This window comes from Capricornis sumatraensis, chromosome 9 (assembly GCF_032405125.1).
Source record: "Capricornis sumatraensis isolate serow.1 chromosome 9, serow.2, whole genome shotgun sequence".
Taxonomy (NCBI): Eukaryota; Metazoa; Chordata; class Mammalia; order Artiodactyla; family Bovidae; genus Capricornis; species Capricornis sumatraensis.
The window spans coordinates 6282335-6300193 of record NC_091077.1 but is presented as its reverse complement, the minus strand read 5'-3'; the positions used below and the strand labels follow the sequence as shown (position 1 = coordinate 6300193).

The following is a 17859-nucleotide window of genomic DNA, read 5'->3' as shown; positions in this document are numbered from 1 at the left end:
CCTGGCGGCACGAGGCAGCCGGCTTGCCACGCCTGCCCTCGCGTCGATGTCTTACCTGTCTAGCTGCTGCTGGAACCTGAGGCAGCTGGGACTGGGCCCATTCCATTCCCTCTCTGGTTCCTTCTGAGCAGACCTTGCTGGCAGACCCTCATGGCAGCTTTACAAGGGAAGCTGGGGTCTCCTGTGTGTGCGCTGGGGCTCTCTGAGGCCAAGGACCGGGCCACAGGGTCAGGTGCCCCGGAGAGGCGTGCCCCCGGCCTCAGCCGAGGTGGTCGCCTGCCGCCTCCAGCAGCCTCACCGCCCCCTTTTCCAAACCTGAAGCCGGCGATTTTTAGGGCAGAGGTGGCCTTTTGCCACGTTAGCTTTTCTCCCTCCTTACTCCGTTAGCGCTTTTACCTCTTCTGTGGTGTTTTAGTGGCGTGTCCGTCCCCAGGAGCCGCCCGGCCTTCCACGTGGCTGGCTGTCCCTTTCCTGTGTTCAGCCCACTAGACACTCGGAGTGGCTGCTGGCTTTCTGACCAACTCTTCTTGGCAGTGGAGGCCTGAGAGTCACGCTTTGGTAGTTGTCGGAGAACATGGGGACCTTTCTAGAACAGGGCACTCCAAGGGAGGAGGTCCAGGGTCTGTGGTGTGTGAAGACTCTGACCTGGACGCGTGCTGGGCTGGGGACTTGCTTCCCCAGGTCTGCTGCCTGTGCTGTGAGCTGGCCACGCACGCCGCTCCGCCTCTGCTCCCCACTACGTCCCTGCAGACTCCCTCCTGCCACCTCGCTGGCAGCATCTCAGGAGTGGGCAGCAGCTCCCTGCTGCTTTCCCAGCAGCCCCATCCCTCTGCCCCAGCTGGCACTGGGCAGACAGGAGTGGGGCTTTCTGCCCTCTCAGCCGTGGGGGCCAGGGGGCAGGGCCTTCTTTGTACCTGTCTCGTCCTGCTCTGTGAAGCCTTCCTGCCCGCATGTGTGGCCTGCCTTCTGTCCCGTGTCTCCCTTGTCTGACAAGGTACTCATTGCATCCTGGAAATCCAGAGACCCTCCCGCCCTGCCCCAATCACACATTTTCCTCTGGCCTGTCACAAGGGGTTCCTGGGCCCTGTGGCCCCTTGGCTTCCATCTGATGAAAATGGGCTCACAGAGAGGAGATGGGATGGGACTTTGAGGGAAGTTGGGGTGCAAAGGCCCCCCGGGATCAGGTGGTGGAAATGAACAATCGTCCTGAGGTTAGGCGTGCACCCCTCCATCACAGGGGGCATGGGCTTTCCCAGAGGCCCTGAGATGGACAGGGTCAGCTTCTCACGTTCCGAGCACCTTCCAGGAAGTTCCGAAGGCCTCCCCTTTCTCCCAGCCCAGGCTGGCGGTGAGGCCCTGGGGGACGGGCCTGGGTGCAGCCCGCCCGCGGGCGCACCCGCCCCCACCCCCAGCGGCCTCACCCCGCTGCCTGGGTTGGGAGCCCTGACGACAGCGGGCCTCTCTTTCGTCTGCAGCACTCTTCCACCCTGGGCGGCGTGTTTGGGGACTCATTCTATGAGCAGCAGATGGCGGCCAGGCAGGCCAATGCTTTGTCCCACCAGGTGAGCGGGCGCCCACCGCAGACGCTCGCCAGACCCCGCCCACTCCTCGGCCCGCTCCCCGGGCTGTGGTGGCCCCGGCCCTGGAGGGGGTGGCTTGGCCTGGCCCTCCTGTGTCTGCACCCTTCCCGAAAAGCGAGGCCACCCACAGAGGGGGAGGAAGGGCAGGCGGTGGACGCTGGCAGGGATGGGCAGTGGCTCTGACAGCGGTGCCCTGGTGTGGGCCGTGCACGTGGGTTTGCCGGGATGTTGCACTGGCTTTGCGTGGACCCCGGGGTGGAGGGGGTTTGCGCATGGGAAGGGTGGACTGCTACCCGGAGCTGTTCACTCATTTCAACCATCCATCCATCCATCCATCTCCACACGCTCGGACGGGGCCGTGTGCTGGCCAGCCCAGGCAGGTTCAGAGACGGGGAGACCCGAAGGCAGGGCAACTCGTGCTTGGCAGCCTCCAGCATGGGTGTGCTGGGCGTCCCATGGGGCGGGTGGGCCGGACAGCTGGCCGGCCAGCGTTGGGGGAGCTGGCTCACACCCCTGTGCTTCCTCTCCAGCTGGAGCAGTTCAACATGATGGAAAACGCCATCAGCTCCAGCAGTCTGTACAGCCCAGGTTCGACGCTCAACTACTCCCAGGCGGCCATGATGGGCCTGACAGGCAGCCACGGGAGCCTGCCGGACACGCAGCAGCTCGGCTACCCCAGCCACAGCAGCATCCCCAACATCATCCTCACAGGTGAGGCCACCCGTCAGGGCGTCTTCCGGCGGGTCCTGATGTCAGTGTCCCCGTGGGAGCCTAGGGGGAGATGGAGCCCCTGCCTCGGTGCAGACCCGCGGAGGCCAGAACCCCCCCTTGACTCTGCTGGGCTTACGGGGTGCAGGCCAGGGGCACACATACTGAGGCCTGGACTTGGCCCAGTGGACGGGACACAGAGCAGGGGCGGGACAGGGCCACTCACTCATCCCGCCCTTCACCCCGTGCCCAAGCGTGTGCGCCCCAGTAGCTGAACATGCCCGGTGGGATTTGTCCTGTGCAGCCACACACACATAAGAGCTCACACATACCATGTTGGGCATCCCAAAGCAGCTTTAGCACAGTGCCCAGGCACGCACACACACAGTGCCCGGGCACACGTGCGTGCATACACACACACACAGTGCCCGGGCACACACGCGCGCATACACACACACACAGTGCCTGGGCACACACATGCGTGCACACACACACAGTGCCCAGGCATGCACACACACAGTGCCCGGGCACACACACACACACAGTGCCCGGGCACACGCATGCATATACACATATACACAGTGCTTGGGCACACACACACACACACTGCCTGGGTACGCGGGTGCGCGCACGCACGCACACACACACATCTCCACCCAGCCATGCTCAGACCTTCCAGTCTTCTCTCCCCACCCTTTGTCATGCCCCTGGAGGTTCCAGGTATTATCAAAGAAGAAGCAGTTCCCTCATAAGCCAGGGATGACGTGGGGTTGAGGATGAGACCCTTTCTGCAGTCCCGCTGGCATCTCTAGAATGGGAGGGTTCTCTCTCCAGAGCCCCCACAGCCTGGACTAGACTCAGGGCCACCTGCCTGGACCCAGAGTCTGCAGGAGATACTCTTGAGTGCAGAAGCCTTGGCCTTGGAGGTTGTATGAGAAGGATCAGGCCTCTGTGATTGTCCAGTGGCCCAGAAAGACTAGAACTTGCATGTCCATTTCCCAGAGTGGGAAACGGAGGTCCATGATCTCACAAGAGCCCAGGTTTGAAGCTGGGTCTCTGCGGAGAAACCTGGCCTTCCCTCCAGCCCACAGCCAAGTCCCCTGATGCACACAGGGCAGACTGCCTGGCAGAGTCAGAGAGGCCCCCTGCTCCCTTCAGGTCACGCTGGTTTGTGTCACAAACCTCATCTCAGGGCGTCCTGGCCTTGGCACCCTGACATGTGGGCTGGCACCACCCTGTGTACTGTGGGGTGCTGAGCAGCGTCACTGCATCCCCAGCCTCCACTAGGACACCAGTAGCATTCCCTCCAGTAGTGACGGCTAAAAATATCCCCAGACACTGCAAATGTCCTTAGCAGCACAGACCACTCAGGTGAGCTTCCAGGTGCAGCCTGAGCATCGACAGGGGCCGTGGAGGTGCAGAGTGGGGGTGCCGGGGGCCAGGGCGAAGCTGAGCCTTTTGTGTGTACCCCCTACCCCAGTGACAGGAGAGTCCCCTCCCAGCCTCTCTAAAGAACTGACCAGCACGCTGGCCGGGGTCGGTGATGTCAGCTTCGACTCTGACAACCAGTTCCCCCTGGACGAACTCAAGATTGACCCCCTGACCCTGGATGGACTGCACATGCTCAATGACCCAGATATGGTCCTGGCCGACCCGGCCACCGAGGACACCTTCCGGATGGACCGTCTGTGAGCAGGTCGCGTGGCACATGGCCGCCCAGCCCCCGGCTCTGTCACCCCGCCGGCCAGTGGTCCCGACGGCATCGCCCCGAGCCTGGGGACAGCGGCGCTCCGTCCCTCGCAAACGGCCGAGCTTGTGATTCTGAGCTTGCAATGCCGCCAAGCGCCCCCTGCCCGACCCCCCCATCCCTCCACCCCGGTCGTTCACCTCCCGCGTGAGGCCGCGCGTCGTCGCCCCCGCGGACCCTCCCTGCTCTCTCATCCCCTGTAAGATGCGGAAAGCGTGCTGGGCAGGGCTGCCAGCCTCGGTGGGCACCATGCTCCGTGACGGTAGTGGGCTGAGGTACATCTTGCGACTGTTGTCCAGCTCTCACTGCCTTCCTCTGTCCCTGGTCCCCCTACCCGCCCGCGCCCCCAGCCCTTGGATAGGTAGCGAGCCAGCCCCACCCTGCCAAAGGGAGAAAGTACCAGAGAGAGGGGGGCGGACGTGAAGCGAAATAAACACTATTTGGACTGCTGTCTTTTATATTTCTGTGCACACACAGAACGCTAGCATCCATCGCATGGAGGTGGGATGCGGACGTGTGAACAGCACGGGGAGCTGCTAAGTCTCCTCCAGAGTCCCTGCCTCGCCCGCCCACCCCCCACCCTCCGGCCAGGCCCCTCTGCGGCCACCTGTGCTGTGAAACCCCACCCCAGCCTGTCCGGGCGCACGTGGAGGCAGATATTTGCGGGGGGGAGTGCAACTTGTTTCCATCTTTGTACTGTGGTCACTGTTTCTATTATTTAAAGAATGGGGTGGGGAGGGGTGGCCAGGGCATTTTTCGTTGCGCTACGTTTCGTTTCTTTCGGTTTGTATTTACATTATGGTTGTGGATGAGGAACTGACCCCTCCAAGCCAACGCTTGCCTGAGAGCATGTTTGTTTGTTTTTTTTTACTCTAGAAATCCAATCTTATAATACTTGTGAGCTAACTGGAAGCAGCCTGCTGCCTGCTCAGGTCTGAGCTGCATCTCCTGTCTTTTTAGTTTTGCTCCGTTATCCCAAACCAGAAGGACGTGAGGTTAGGCTGGACTGGGCGGACACTCCGGTGAAAGCTGGCGGCAGCGGCCGGAAGTGCCTCCCCTCCGGTCTCGTAACCGACTTCCGGGAAGGAGCCCCGGCTTGCATTAAGGGTCTCCTGAAGGTGCCAGCCAGTCCTCAGGGCGGGCCCATCCCAGACCCCGTGGCTGGCGGCAGCTGCGGCCCCTCTGCTCTGAGGCGCCCCAGAGACGAGCCTGTCCTCAGCAAGCCCGCCCCGAGAACCAGCCACCATTCATCCTCTCCCACCATCTCTTCGGTGGCCACTTCCGGCAGGGCTGGCTTTGGAGGCAGATAGCAGAGTGCGTTTCAGAGGCTGGTTTCCAGGTGCTTCTCACAGTGCCTCAGGAGGCCCAGGTGACCGTCTGCGGGGCTCACTGGTGCAGCAGAGGCCGGCCGTCTGCCTTCCAGGCCCCGCAAGCGGGCAGCAGGGCAGGTTTCGCATTCTGCTTTGCCCTGGAACCGGAGCCTCTGTTTGGTTCCCTCCGACACCGCATTTTGAATTCGTTCTTGTTCCTCTGCCTGCCAGCCAGGCTGGCCCCTCCTGCCTGGTGCATTTCCACCTCCATCAGGGTCTCCGGAGCACCGCCTCGTGTCTGTGGGAGCCAGATCCTAGTGACCAACCCTCTCTTGTTCCCCAGCTGGGCTGTTAGCACATAGCCAAGTGGCCAGGTGGCCACACCCACGGGGAGCCCCCTGTCCTTTGTCACTTGGCCTCCACCGCTGTCGTCTGGCTGGGGGGGCACAGTGTCAGTCCATCCAGGTCAGGGGCCTGTCCTCTGGGTGGCGGGGTCTGGGGGCAAAGAATGGGGACTGTTTTTTGTTTCTTTTTTTAAGAAGAACTACATGTACATAGAAGGGTTTGATTACCATTAGACTTGTATGTAGAACTTTAAAAAAATGGCCTTAATAAAATTACAAACAACCTTCCTGGATGCAACTTTCAAACAAGGCACTGGGGACCCCATGAGAGGACCACATGAGGGAACCCCATCAGCCCACACTTCCCATCTGCCCAGCACTGGGTTCTTGGTGCAGGTGGGCAGGGAAGGAGGGGGGTCCAGCCCTGTGGCCCGTTTCTCGAATCCCGTGGCCAGGAGCACAGGTGGCTTTGTATTAACACGGCGGCCTTGGCCCATGAGGGGCGTGGATGCAGAGCTTTCCTGGGGAGGGGACCCAGCCAGAAAGCAGCGGCCAAGCATCCTCAAAGGATTCACTGCCCCCTCCTAGCCCTGGGCAGGCCTTGAGGGGGAGTCTACAACAGGGGATTTGGGTTTTTTCTTATATATCACTTCTCCAAGTATTCTTGAATTGCCAAGACTTTTAGAAAAAGGACAGCTTAGGGCAATCAGCCCTTTGACTTGTGATGTGAAAATACTGTGATTCCAGGCGAGCTGCGCCGTGAGGGGTGAGCCGGGGCCCCTGCGTCATGTACACAGACCCGCCACTGCGCCCTCACTCGCCGCGGCTGAGCTCCCCTCATCCATCCCTCGGGAGCACGCACCGTGCCTCGGTTTGCCCCCTGTCCTCTGAGCCCCCGGGCTGGGGAGCGTGTCCCCCCATGAGGATGAGACCTGGGGTCAGCCTCTTTCTGTGTTCTCCAGAGAGGAGAGTTTGTATCCCTGCCCCACCCCCGCCCTTCAGCTTCACCCCCTGCAGTGCCCAGGGTGGACGTGGGGGAGGAGAAGGCGGGTCTGTTTGGGGGTCACACCCCATCACAGGTACCTGTGAGGACGTGTGCTGTTACCAGAGGGGAGACGGCAGCGCTGCTGGGGTAGACTGCAGCGCCCCCTCCACTTTCCCGGCTCACCTTGCTCCCCCCAGCACTCTCCTGGGCAGGAACGGTGGGGGCCAGCCCCTTGGGGTAGAGGGCCCTGAGACCCTCAGTGGAAAGCTCAGGGGGCAGATCCGTCCTTCAGCAAAATTTGGGGACCCACAGCCAGTAATACCTAGAAGCTGGCCAGGCTCCCTGCTGGGGACAGGCGCACAGCAGAAGGGACCCTGATAGCATTGGGTCCAGCTCCCACCCCAACTGCAGTCCACGCAGCTCTCTGGGACCGGGCCTGCAGGGCCGGAAGGCAGGGGCAGGTGGGTGTGTAATGCCACCTCTGTGCTAACCTCCAGCCTCTCCACTGGCCTTAGGGCCACCTGCCTGCCTGGCGGGTGTGCACAGGGGCTGGGAGCCCGGCTTTGGGTGCTTGACTGGCTTTTGTGTACCGTTATCTACTTGCGGATTTTGAGGGTTGAGCCAGGAGAGTTATGACATCCTAGGTGTGTTGGGCCTGATTGCTTCAGGCGGCCGACCTCCGAGGAGGATGGCTGGCCAGGTGGGGCCGTTATGAGGCCCATGTGTTACATGGGGGTGGGCGAGAGTGGCTCTCCATCTGTCTGTCCATCAGATGCTGGTGAGACCCTTGCGTGGAGGATGAGAGGTCCCGTGTCGTCTGTCCGTCCTGCCAGGGTAGCTGTCTGCTGTAGGGGCTGTGTGCTGGGTGCGGGCTGGTTGTGGCCTGCTCACGGGAGATGGGGGAAGGTGTGAGGCCTGTGGTGGGGCTGGGCAGGGCTCCCACGGCCGGGGTCTGAAGAGTCCCTGCGAGCACTGCTCTTTGAGGGGCTTCTGTGGACCCAGAGACCTCCTGGGGGCTGAGTTCTCCTGGGATGCCACACTTTTCCCCAGACCTCCACGCCTGGGCCGACCCTGAGCTAGTTCATAACCAGACATGCTGCCACCCTCCTGCCCCGACTCGGGATGCCAAGTTTCCCGCATGTCTAAAGAAGGCATCCCCACCCCAGGGTGTGGGCTGGGCGTGGTGAGGCCTGGTGGGGTTGAAAGACCCTCCACCTCCCCTGCCCCCACCCCAGTCATGACAAAACGGGAGCACCCCCCCCCACCCTCCCTGGGTTCTGAGGGAGCTGTGGTCAGAGGCACCAGGGTACCTTTGGCGTGGGGTTGGGGCACCGAGGTGCCAGGTCAAGGGTACCTGGTGCTCTTGGGCGTGATGCTTCAGGTGAGGGGTCTGTGGCCGCCTGAGCCTGCACCCCCGCCACACAACCTGAAGAGCTGGGCGGGGGGGACTGGGTGCCTCTCCCTGCCCTGGGAGGCCTGTCTGGGGTGAGTGGGCAGCCTGGTCTGTTTCCACCCTGTTCCATTCTCAGGGGACCCTGGGCCCCCATGCCTGGGGGGAGGGGGTCTTACGGTGTATGATGGGGTCCCTGGGACGTTCCTTCGTCAGTTTGGCCTGAGCCAGCTCTTTCTGGTTTCCTTCAGCTTTTGGGGGTCCTGGCTGGTGGGCCTCAGGCACCTCTCGTAACCATGGGTATGCCACAGGCACCGGGCCACAGACAAGAATTCTCCCCTAGCAGAGGCGGGGTGACCTGCAGCCCCAGTGCCTGGGCACTGGGGTACCTCTGAAGGCACCAGGGGGCGAGCAAGACTCTTGTGACCCAGGCCTCAGTTCCCTCTTGTCATTAGGAGCTCAGGTCCATGGTATCTGGGTCCTAGGCTCATCCAAGGCAGGGTAGCAGGCAGGGGCTAGATGTCAGGAGCTAATTCCAGGCAGCTCTCCTCACCTTCTGACCAGCGCCCAGCACCCTGTCCTCAGGAGCCAGACACGTGGGCTGCCCTCCTCTCACAGGGTTGTGGAATCTGGGGGCAGTCAATGCCCAGCCTGTCATTTGTGACCTCCTGCCAACTGGGGACAAGGGGACACAGCTGTGGCACTTGCCACCAGACTTCGGGAGGGAGGGCTGTGGCAGCTGAGGTCCACTGACCCTGCCACGCCCTCCATAGGAAACTGCCCTTCCCCTTCCAGGAGCTGGGCAGTACCACTGATATATGCAAACCCTGTAGTCCCGGCCCTGCCCCGCCTGTGTCCCTCTCTCCAGGCTGGCTCTGCCCTCCCCAGCATGTACACTGTGCTGTAGGCGTCCCGTGGGCTGCACGCTTGGGTGCCCATGGCAGGCGGGGGCAGGCGCTCAGGGCGCACTCGGCCAGCCCCTGCCCATCCTTCTGGCGCGGATGCCGTCAGCTTTGTACCTTTGCACCCTTTGTGATGAAACATAATAAAAACTCACTGTTTCCGCCTCTGCCTCCTCCCTTTTCTACCTCCCCTCTTCTCCCGCCTCAAGGGTGAGATGTGGGTTTCGCCGGTGCACCAGGTGGGAGTTGCCCAGAGACCACACACGCATGAACACGGACCCCCAGGCCTAAGGCCCTCACACACACTCCACAGGATCCCAGGCCAGATGGTCCAGGGGCGCGGAGGGGACGAAGCAGCAGGCCTGGGGCCTGCAAATTAAAGCCCGACACCTCGTCAGGCTGCTAGGGCCCCAGGCAGTCAGCGGGGAGTCAATGGCAGTCCCCACCACCACTGCCAAGTTTGGGGTCTCTAGGCCAGCCTCCCCTCAGAGACTCGACCCTACCGTCTCCCCAAAGCAGAGACCACAGCCAGCCCCTCCGCCACACAGACACACTTTATTTTGTCTTCCCTGAGCCCTTCATTACCCCCCAGGCCAACTGCCTCCTGGGGCCTGATGCCGACGACCTCCCATGGGGAGGGCAGCCGCGCGGGTGGCTGTCACCCAGTGGCGGGTCCCCAACCCCATCCCTAGGCCTGCAGCAGCCTCTGGGCCTCGTAGTCCTCGGGGATGGTGTCTGTGGAGAGAGGGTGATCAGGTGAGGCGGGTGAGGCTGGGGGGTGCAGACTCCCCGCCTGCCCTGATGAGGGTCCTCTTACCATTGCAGCGGTAGCGCAGGTTGGCCCAGATGATGTTCTCCTGGGAGAAGCAGAAGACCCCCAGACGACCACCCCGCATGGTTGTATCCAGGACCACGTTGCTGTCTGCCACCAGCTCTGGGCCCTCGTAGAATCGCACTCTGCGGGGCAGGAGGGGACCGTGACCCAGGGTCCTAGGCCAGGCCTCCCCTCTCAGAGCGTCAGCACCCTGCCCAGTGAACTAGCATCTCTTATCTAGGAGAAGGGACTGTGTGTCTCCCTGCCTGGGCCACACTCAGGACAAAGCGAGCTCCTGATCTGAGCCTCAGTTCCCCTGTGTGACGATGGATGTGCAGGGCGCGCATACAGTAGATGCTAAACATAGCGCCTGGACTTCCTGGCAGCGCAGAGTGGGGACTGGGAAACGGGGAGTGGGTGAGACCCCACCTTCTGCTATGTATGTGCACAGTTCAGAACCCCCAGTCCTGGGTCCAGGCCGCCCAACCTGGCCCCGCCCTTCCTGAGTCCAGGCCCGCCCCTGTCCCGCCTCCCCTCTGGCCCCGCCCACTGAGCAGCTCTCTGCCAGACCTGAACCCTCCCTGTGTCCTCGGAGGGGTATCATACCCCAAGGCCAAACAGTTATTTCTGCCTCTACTATTCCCATTTTACAGGTAAGGGGACCAAGGCCCCCCGAAGCAACTCCCTCCCACAAGAGCGAGGGATGAATAGGGACTCCGGGCCCCTTGGCGGAGGGCGGGTTCCCACCTGATGTAGCCCACTTGGGGCCGGTGCTGCAGGAACCAGCGGTAGGATGTCTTGTCCTTCCAGCCCACGTTCCGGGGATCCTTCCACAGCAGCCGCACCTGTGACGCTGTGTCCCCCGTGTGCCACAGTGCGTTCCGAAGCTGCTCCCCAGGGCCTGTGGAGGACTTCACGGCCTACCACATCCAGGAAGAGGAGAGTGGGGTCAGGGACCATACAGGCCACCAAGGCCCCCAGACGGGCAAGGAGCTTTGAGTCATAGAGGAGTGGTGGGGATCCCTGGTATGCCTGGATGGGAGACCCCCCCAAGGAAGCCTTGAGGGCCACATGGAGGTTTACAGGTGGGTTATAGGGGGCAGCAGTGGTCGGTAGGATAAACTAGAGTCTAGAGGACTTAGGGAATTTTAGGGTTTCAGTGAAATACTGGGATCCGGGTGGCGCTAGTGGTAAAGAACCCGCCTGCAATGGAGGAGATGCCAGAGATGGGGGTTCCATCCCTGGGTCTGGAAGATCCCCTGGAGGAGGGCATGGCACCCCACTCCAGTACTCTTGCCTGGAGAATCCAGGACAGAGGAGCCTGTCAGGCTACAGTCCATGGAGTGGCAAAGAGTCCGACACGACTGAGCAGATCTATTCTATTCTAGGGGGTCTGCAGGAGGATTTGGAACCGGAGAGAAAGCCTGGGGCTCTGTGAGGGGGTTTGGAGGCCCACAGGAAGACTAGGGGATCCTGGGGGCATGTTTGAGGACCTGTGGGAGGAACTGGGAGGATTTCGGTAGAAAGCCTTCGAGGTCCGTAGGATCATGCCGGGGACTGTAAGGCTTGTGGGTCTGTGGAAGGGCAGGGGGCCTCAGAGACGGCGCTGAAACCGAGCGCTCAGGAAGGGCCCGGCACCTTGAGCTGGATGCCGGGCTCTGCCACCGCACGGAACGGGCTCGCCTGCCAGTACGTCTGCTCCATCTGCTTCCACATGACCACGTAGAAGCTGGAGCTGTCCTGGTAGCCGAAGATGAAGCCAGCGTAGTCGTCATCCGTGGCAGTGTTCACGTGGAACGTGCCTTCGAAATCCACGCCATTGAAGGCCGTGTAACCTGGGGAGAAGAAGGCACGCTAGCCCCTGTCCTACCGGGATCCGGATCCGTCCCCGAACCCTGCCCCTTCGGAGTACAGAACGCCCAAGCCCAGAGTCCAGACCACCTAGCCTGGCTCCGCCTTTCCCGAGTCCAGGCCCGCCCCTGTCCCGCCTCTCCTCCGGCCCCGCCCCCTGAGCAGCTCCCTGCATGGCTTGGCCCGCCCCCCGCGTCTCACCCACAGCCAGTTGGCCCCCCCGCGTCTCACCCACAGCCAGGCCTGGGTCGCTGTTCATCGTCTGCACGATCTCCATACCCTGGTGAGGTTCAAAGGACGAAGGGCGTCAGGCCAGAAGGACTGGGCTCCCCGCCCCCAGTTTAGGACCGGCTGCGGTGGTCCTGGGCTCCCCTCACTTCCCGCCTAGTCCCCGCCCCCACCTGGTTGAGCACCACCCAGTTAGGGTCTATCTGCGCGTCGCCCTCAGGGTCCAGCACGACCGTCTGGAAGGCCCGGAAGTCGGTGAGGGTGACCTCAGCGTTCTCCGGACACACATCGATCTTGTCTACCACCTTGTCCGCATCAAAGTCGCCCTGGCACGCGTCGCCCACGCCGTCCCCTGAGAGGAGGTGGGAGGCCCCCCCCCCCCCCCCCGCAATGATAGAATGAGCTCCAGGCCCCGCCCCAGGCCTGGCCACGCCCATACAAGCTACTGGCCCTGCCCAGGCCACGCCTCCAGCTCGGCTCACAAGTGCCACTGCCCCCACCATGCCCACCCCAAACCTCACCCTGGCCCTGCCCCACAGGACCTGCGTCCGGCCTTACGGTCCATGTCTTCCTGGCCCGGGTTGGGCACTAGACGGCAGTTGTCCCTACTGTCGGGGACCCCATCGTTGTCGTCATCGTCATCGCAGGCGTCACCCTGGCCATCGTGGTCTGAGTCCTGCTGGGCACTGTTGGGCACTGTGGGGCAGTTGTCCATCGAGTCCTGGTGCCCATCCCCATCCCTAGAGTGGGTGGAGCAGGGACAGTGAGGCAAAAGCCGGGTCGGGCGCTGCCCACGCTGGGTCCCCACCTCAGCCCCGGACGGCCTGCTCACTTGTCTTGGTCGCTGTCGCAAGCATCTCCCACGAAGTCGTGGTCCACGTCCCTCTGGGGGCCAGAGGAGGGGGAGGATACAGACGTTCATAATCAGGGCAGAAGAATTCAGAAGCCTCTCCCCCACCCCCAGTTCCAGAGCCAAGATCTTCCTGAGCCCAAGCAACACCCACCCGCACACCCCCCTCCCCCCGCCCCAACCCCAGCCAAGTTGTTCCGACTGGCCTGGAGTCTTGCTAACCAGCCTGGGACTCACCTGGGGGTCTGCCCCAGCTGGAGTCTGGCCTACACTCACCTGGTCTGCGTTGCTCTTCTGAGGACAGTTGTCACAGGCATCTCCTACACCATCACCATCAGTGTCCTTCTGATCTGAGTTGGGCACCCTGGGGCAGTTGTCCACCGGATTGCGGATCCCTGCGAGAAGCAGAGGAAACAGAACCGGATCCCCAGATGGGGCTGGGGCCAGGCTGGCTTCAGCAGAGCAGGTGCCGACCTGGGATTAGCCTGGGACAGAGTCCCCACTCCACCTTTGGTTCCCAATAACTACAAAGTTAAACTAAGTCTTCATGCCCAGTCCCCAGCCAGCCTCCTAGAGACTAAATGAATGGAGCGGTGAAGGGACCGGCTCAGCGTGTGCACCACCTTGAGTCTCTGCCCAGCTGTAAAAATGGTACCTCTTCCATGGGGCCCTGTCCCCCATGCTCACGGCTCTGTCCTCTTTCCGCTGCAGCATCTAACGCACGGTCCCCCTTTCCCTCCTCCAAAAGGTCTTCCCTCTTTCCCTCGGCCTCTCAGCTTGCATTTCTGTGCGCGGAGCAGGTTTAGCGGTTCCTGGCGCCCTAGGCGAGCTCACTCGCTCCGGCTTCCAGAAGAGGCCGAGCCCCACCTCCAGCCAAACCCCACCCCTTGGTGCCCGCCCTTGCCTCTCCTCTCCTCGCACGCCCAGAACTCACGGTCGCCGTCTATGTCGTCGTCGCAGGCGTCGCCTCGGCCGTCCTTATCTGTGTCCTTCTGGTCGTCGTTCTTCTGGGACCGACAGTTGTCGCACGCATCGCCCCACTTGTCGCCATCCGTATTTCGCTGGTCTGGGTTCCGCACGAGCGGGCAGTTGTCCTAGAGGTGAGGGCCGGTTAGGGGATAGGCAGTCCTAGAGAGTCAAAAGTCACTCCCCAGACTGTCCAGCTCCGAGGCCCCGCCTCCTCTGCATGGACCCCACCTCAGTCCTTTGGGACCCCTAGATCATCCTCTGAGGCCACACCCGTCACCCGGAGACACGCCCCCCACCCGGTCTCTCCCAGGCCCCCACTTTTGCCCCACCTTCTCATTGAGGACGCCGTCCCCGTCGGCGTCCGGGTCGCAGGCGTCTCCGATGCCGTCCCGGTCCACATCCTCCTGCCCTGAGTTGGGCACCGTCACGCAGTTGTCCTAGGGGTGGGCACAACGGGCATTGGGGGCGTGGCCAGTAGCCCCGCCCACCCCTACCAGGCCACGCCCTCCACGCCGCACCCACCTTTCTGCACTGGCGCTCAGAGCAGCGTAACTTCTCGTCTGGAAAGCCGTCCAAGTCTGTGTCGCGGCCGCAGATGAGCCCATTGCCAGCCCAGCCGACGGCGCACTGCGGGTGGGGTAGTCAGTGGGTGCTCTGGCGTGGCCCTACACCCGCACCCTCATCCCATTCTACTCCTGGCCTGCCCGCACTCACCACGCATGATCGCGACCCGTCACGCTCCAGCACGCAGTCGGCCTTCTCGTGGCACGGGCTGGGCGTGCCGTCAGGGCAGAAGCGCTGCGGCCGCCGACGGCAGCCTGATGCCTGGTCGCCTACGAAGCCGGGCTGGCACGGGCCGCACTGGAAGGAGCCCTGAGCCCGGGCCACAGGAGGTCAGCCCCGGCCGCCTGACACTTCCGCCCCACCCTCCCCATCTCTCAATCCTTCCTTCTCCTCCCAGGCCTTACCACGGTATTGACGCATACAGAGTTGGGGACGCAGTTATGCTGCCCGGTCTCACACTCGTTAATGTCCGTACAAACCTGGGTGGGAGAGAGCGCACTGGTCAACGCTCCCAGGCAGATACCCCCAGACCTCCCACCCGAGTCACGAATCCTCTGAATCCTACCTCTTTCCTAATCTTTCCTCCAGTCCCCACCATCCCTGATGGGAAACCCTTAACTTCCTCTTCCCCAGACTCCTGTCCCCATCCGTTGCCCCTGGAGCCAAGCAGGCTGCGAGGCTGAAGTTTACTTAACAAAATGCCCCCCACCTCGAAATGCTCCTCCCGGCTTGCCAACCCCCGACGGCCCTCACCTGCTTGTTGGCCTTGGCGAAGGCCAGCCCCACGCCCTCGTGGGTGGGGCCGCTGAACCCAGGTGGGCAAGCCTCGCAGCGGAAGCCGGGACTGGTATTGATGCAGCGGACGCGAGGGAAGCAAGGATGGGCGGTGCACTGGAGGAGGAAGGGCCCGGAGGATCAGAGGATGAGGAGCGGGGCCTCCCCGAAAGAGGCGCCTTAGGGCTTACTGGACTTGTAAAGTTCAAGGGCCATCAGCTAGCTATAGGAGGGAGGGGGGTGCCATGTAGGGCAGAGGCTATTGTCCCAGAGGTCAGGTCACACACGGCTTTGCCTTGATGTGGGAAAGGGCAAGACCAGGCGAGGAGAAGGGCCTGCCTGGAGTGGGGCTGTTTCTGGGACCCGGTGGGCTGGATGCTCATGGACAGGGGAAGAAATTTTGAGGGCGGGCGTCCCCAGCGGAAGGGGGAAGTGGTCGTCGGGGTGTGCGTGCCCGTCGGTGAGGAGGTTGCCGGGGCGGGGGGACCCCGGTGGTGGAAGGGTCTCTGGGGTCGGCCACCCCGGGCGGTGGTGAGTGGGGTCGTTGAGGGGGACCACTCCCGGCGGTAGGGGAGTCGTCGGGGTGGACGTCACTGGCTACGGAGGAGGTCGTCACGGTGGGCATCCTAGGCGGAGAGGGGCGTAGTAGGGGTGACTGTCCCCCGGCGGTGGGGAGGTCGTCTGGACGTGCGCCCCCGGAGGTGAGGGAGACCTCTCCCGGAGGACCCCCAGCGGACGAGGAGGTCGTCGGGGCGGGGCGGTGGGGAGTTGTGGGGCAAGCGTTGGGGGTTCGTCGGGGCGGTGGTGGCAGACGCACCTCGTTGACGTCGGCGCAGTGCGAGCCGTTGCCCGTGAAACCTTCGGGGCAGGGTCCGCAGCGCGCGCCGCTGGCTGTCTCGGTACAAGCCACTCCGGGGAAGCAGAAGCCGGGCGAACACTGGCTTAGCGGCCGTACCGTCAGTCTGGGGGTTCGCGCGGGTTGCATCCCTGCAGGGAGTGGGGCGCGAGTGGTTAAGGCCACGCCCAGGGGTGGAGCCTGTCGAGACAGCGCTCCCATCCAGGCAGCATCCTGGCTGTTCCGCGACCCCGCCCCGTACGGAGCGCTCCGCTCTCCAGGTCTCTGCAGTCTCTCGATCTCTGCGCCCGACTGTCTTTTTTCGCTTCTCCCTCCGCGACTCCACCTCCCAGCGTCTCTCGCAAGGTTTCTGGCTCTTTTGGAGGTCTCCCCTCCCACAGTCTCTCTCTCTCCCCTTTCTGTTCCTCTCTCTCCATCTCTCATCCAATCTCTCCATCTCTGTCAACCTCTGTCTTCTCTCTTTTGCTCCCGGTCTGTCCTCTGCTCTCTGGATCTGTTTCTGTCTCCCCATCTCTTCTCGCTCCCCGGCCACCCCGTCTCCGTCGCCCCGGCTGCGCTCACCGCACGCGTCACACTCCATCACCGTGTTTTTCAGGAACGTAATCTCCTTGACCTTTGGAGCAAGGGAGATGGGGTGTGGTCAGCGGGACATCCTTCTCCTCCCCCGCCGGTCTCCCCTCTCCCGCTCTCAGACTCCTTCCCCATGACACCACCGTCGCGGACCCTCTCCCCACGGACTCCCTACCCCCAGATCCCTACTCTCCCAGCCCCTTCTCCTCCTTCCCTGGGGTTTCTTTCTCCCCTCAAGGATCCATACTCTCTCCCGTAGAACGCCGCATCCCTGAGACCGCCCCCCGCTTCCTTTCCATAAAGTCGGCCCCTCTCACCTCCATCAGGACCAACTTCTCCGGTCCCTTCCCACTTCCCACCCTCCCCTGCCTCCGAGACCCACTTCCCCTCTTCCAAATCTCTGTCTTCTCCCCTGACCCGCAACCCCCCACCCCCGGCCGGCACCTGCTGCCGCAGTAGGTCCCGTACGTCCTGCAGGGCCGCGTTGGTCTCCTGGAGTTCGCGTAGCATCTGCGGGCCCAGGTCCCCACCTGCGCTGACAGGGGGCGCTGGTGGGGCGTCGGGGACCGGCGACCCCCATCGCCACTCCTCACCCCGCCGCCGCAGAGATCCCTGACGCCCACCCCATTTCTTGAGCTTCTGCCCCACTGCCTGCTGTCTCCACCCGGCACGCCCCGGTGAACTTTCCCCGAGCCTCAAGGAGCCGCGACCCCAGGCCTCCCGCGAGTCCTGTCCCTCTGGGGGTCAGAGGCACGGCGTGGGGGAGGAGCGGCTTACCCAGCGGCATCTCCCCCTGGCCTGATGCGCCGAGGGCAGCCAGCGTGAGCAAGAGAACGCGGGCGGCGGCGAGAACCATGACGGCGGCGGGGAGCTGGACTGCGGCTCGCTCTCTGCCGCCCACGGGGGCCGAGCGGCCTATTTATCCCGGCGGCGCGGCCGGCCCGGGGGACGGCCCACCGCGGCCCTGCCCAGCGTCCAGCCACAAGGTAAACAGACGGCGCTGGCCTCCACGTTCAAGGCCCCGCCCAGCGCTGCTGAACTCGGATCGGGCGAGGAAACTGAGTCAGCGGGGGCTTGGGCTGAGGTTGGCGGGGCGGGGAATCAGTCAGGACCGCCCTCCAGCCCTCTTATTCACTTGTTTGAGAGACGGCTGCGTGCCAAGCCTCCCCATAGCGGCTCCCCTCAGTTCACACTTGGGGAAACTGAGTCAAGAGTGGCTTAAGGTTAGGAGTTACCTCCTCCCCCAGCCCCTTTCTGGTCTTTCCTCTCTGCAGTTCTCTGGTTGATGAGTAGGTAGTGGGGACAACCCGGTCACCCAGAGGCCGGAGCCCACTCAGTCACCCGGCCTGTGCACCGGCCTGTGTGTGTGTCCCTCCCCGCAGGAGGACTAGCAAATTAAGGGAGTCTGGCTGGAGGA

The 17859-nt window shown here is 63.0% G+C and overlaps 2 protein-coding genes across 3 annotated transcripts in view; one reads left to right on the top strand and one right to left on the bottom strand.

Moving 5' to 3' along the window:
- CRTC1 (CREB regulated transcription coactivator 1) overlaps positions 1-4414 on the top strand; it is an 80638-nt gene extending 76224 nt beyond the window's left edge. For both annotated transcript variants that reach the window (XM_068980401.1, XM_068980400.1), the window contains exons 13-15: positions 1476-1562; positions 2111-2291; positions 3769-4414. In XM_068980401.1, the coding sequence (XP_068836502.1) occupies positions 1476-1562; positions 2111-2291; positions 3769-3980 (480 nt within the window). In that variant the 3' untranslated portion in view covers positions 3981-4414. The remainder of the gene's footprint in view (positions 1-1475; positions 1563-2110; positions 2292-3768) is intronic.
- A 5240-nt stretch (positions 4415-9654) lies between these two features.
- Positions 9655-17298, bottom strand: COMP (cartilage oligomeric matrix protein). The gene is made up of 19 exons (XM_068979651.1): positions 17220-17298; positions 16887-16972; positions 16434-16485; positions 15834-16003; positions 14996-15133; positions 14647-14721; positions 14393-14551; positions 14201-14305; positions 14008-14115; positions 13644-13803; positions 12986-13104; positions 12692-12744; positions 12418-12599; positions 12033-12211; positions 11863-11911; positions 11419-11615; positions 10528-10700; positions 9784-9923; positions 9655-9701 (listed from the first exon to the last, which is right to left on the bottom strand). The coding sequence occupies exons 1-19, from the start codon at positions 17296-17298 to the stop codon at positions 9655-9657; spliced, it is 2271 nt and encodes a 756-aa protein (XP_068835752.1).
- Positions 17299-17859: the final 561 nt, after the last annotated feature.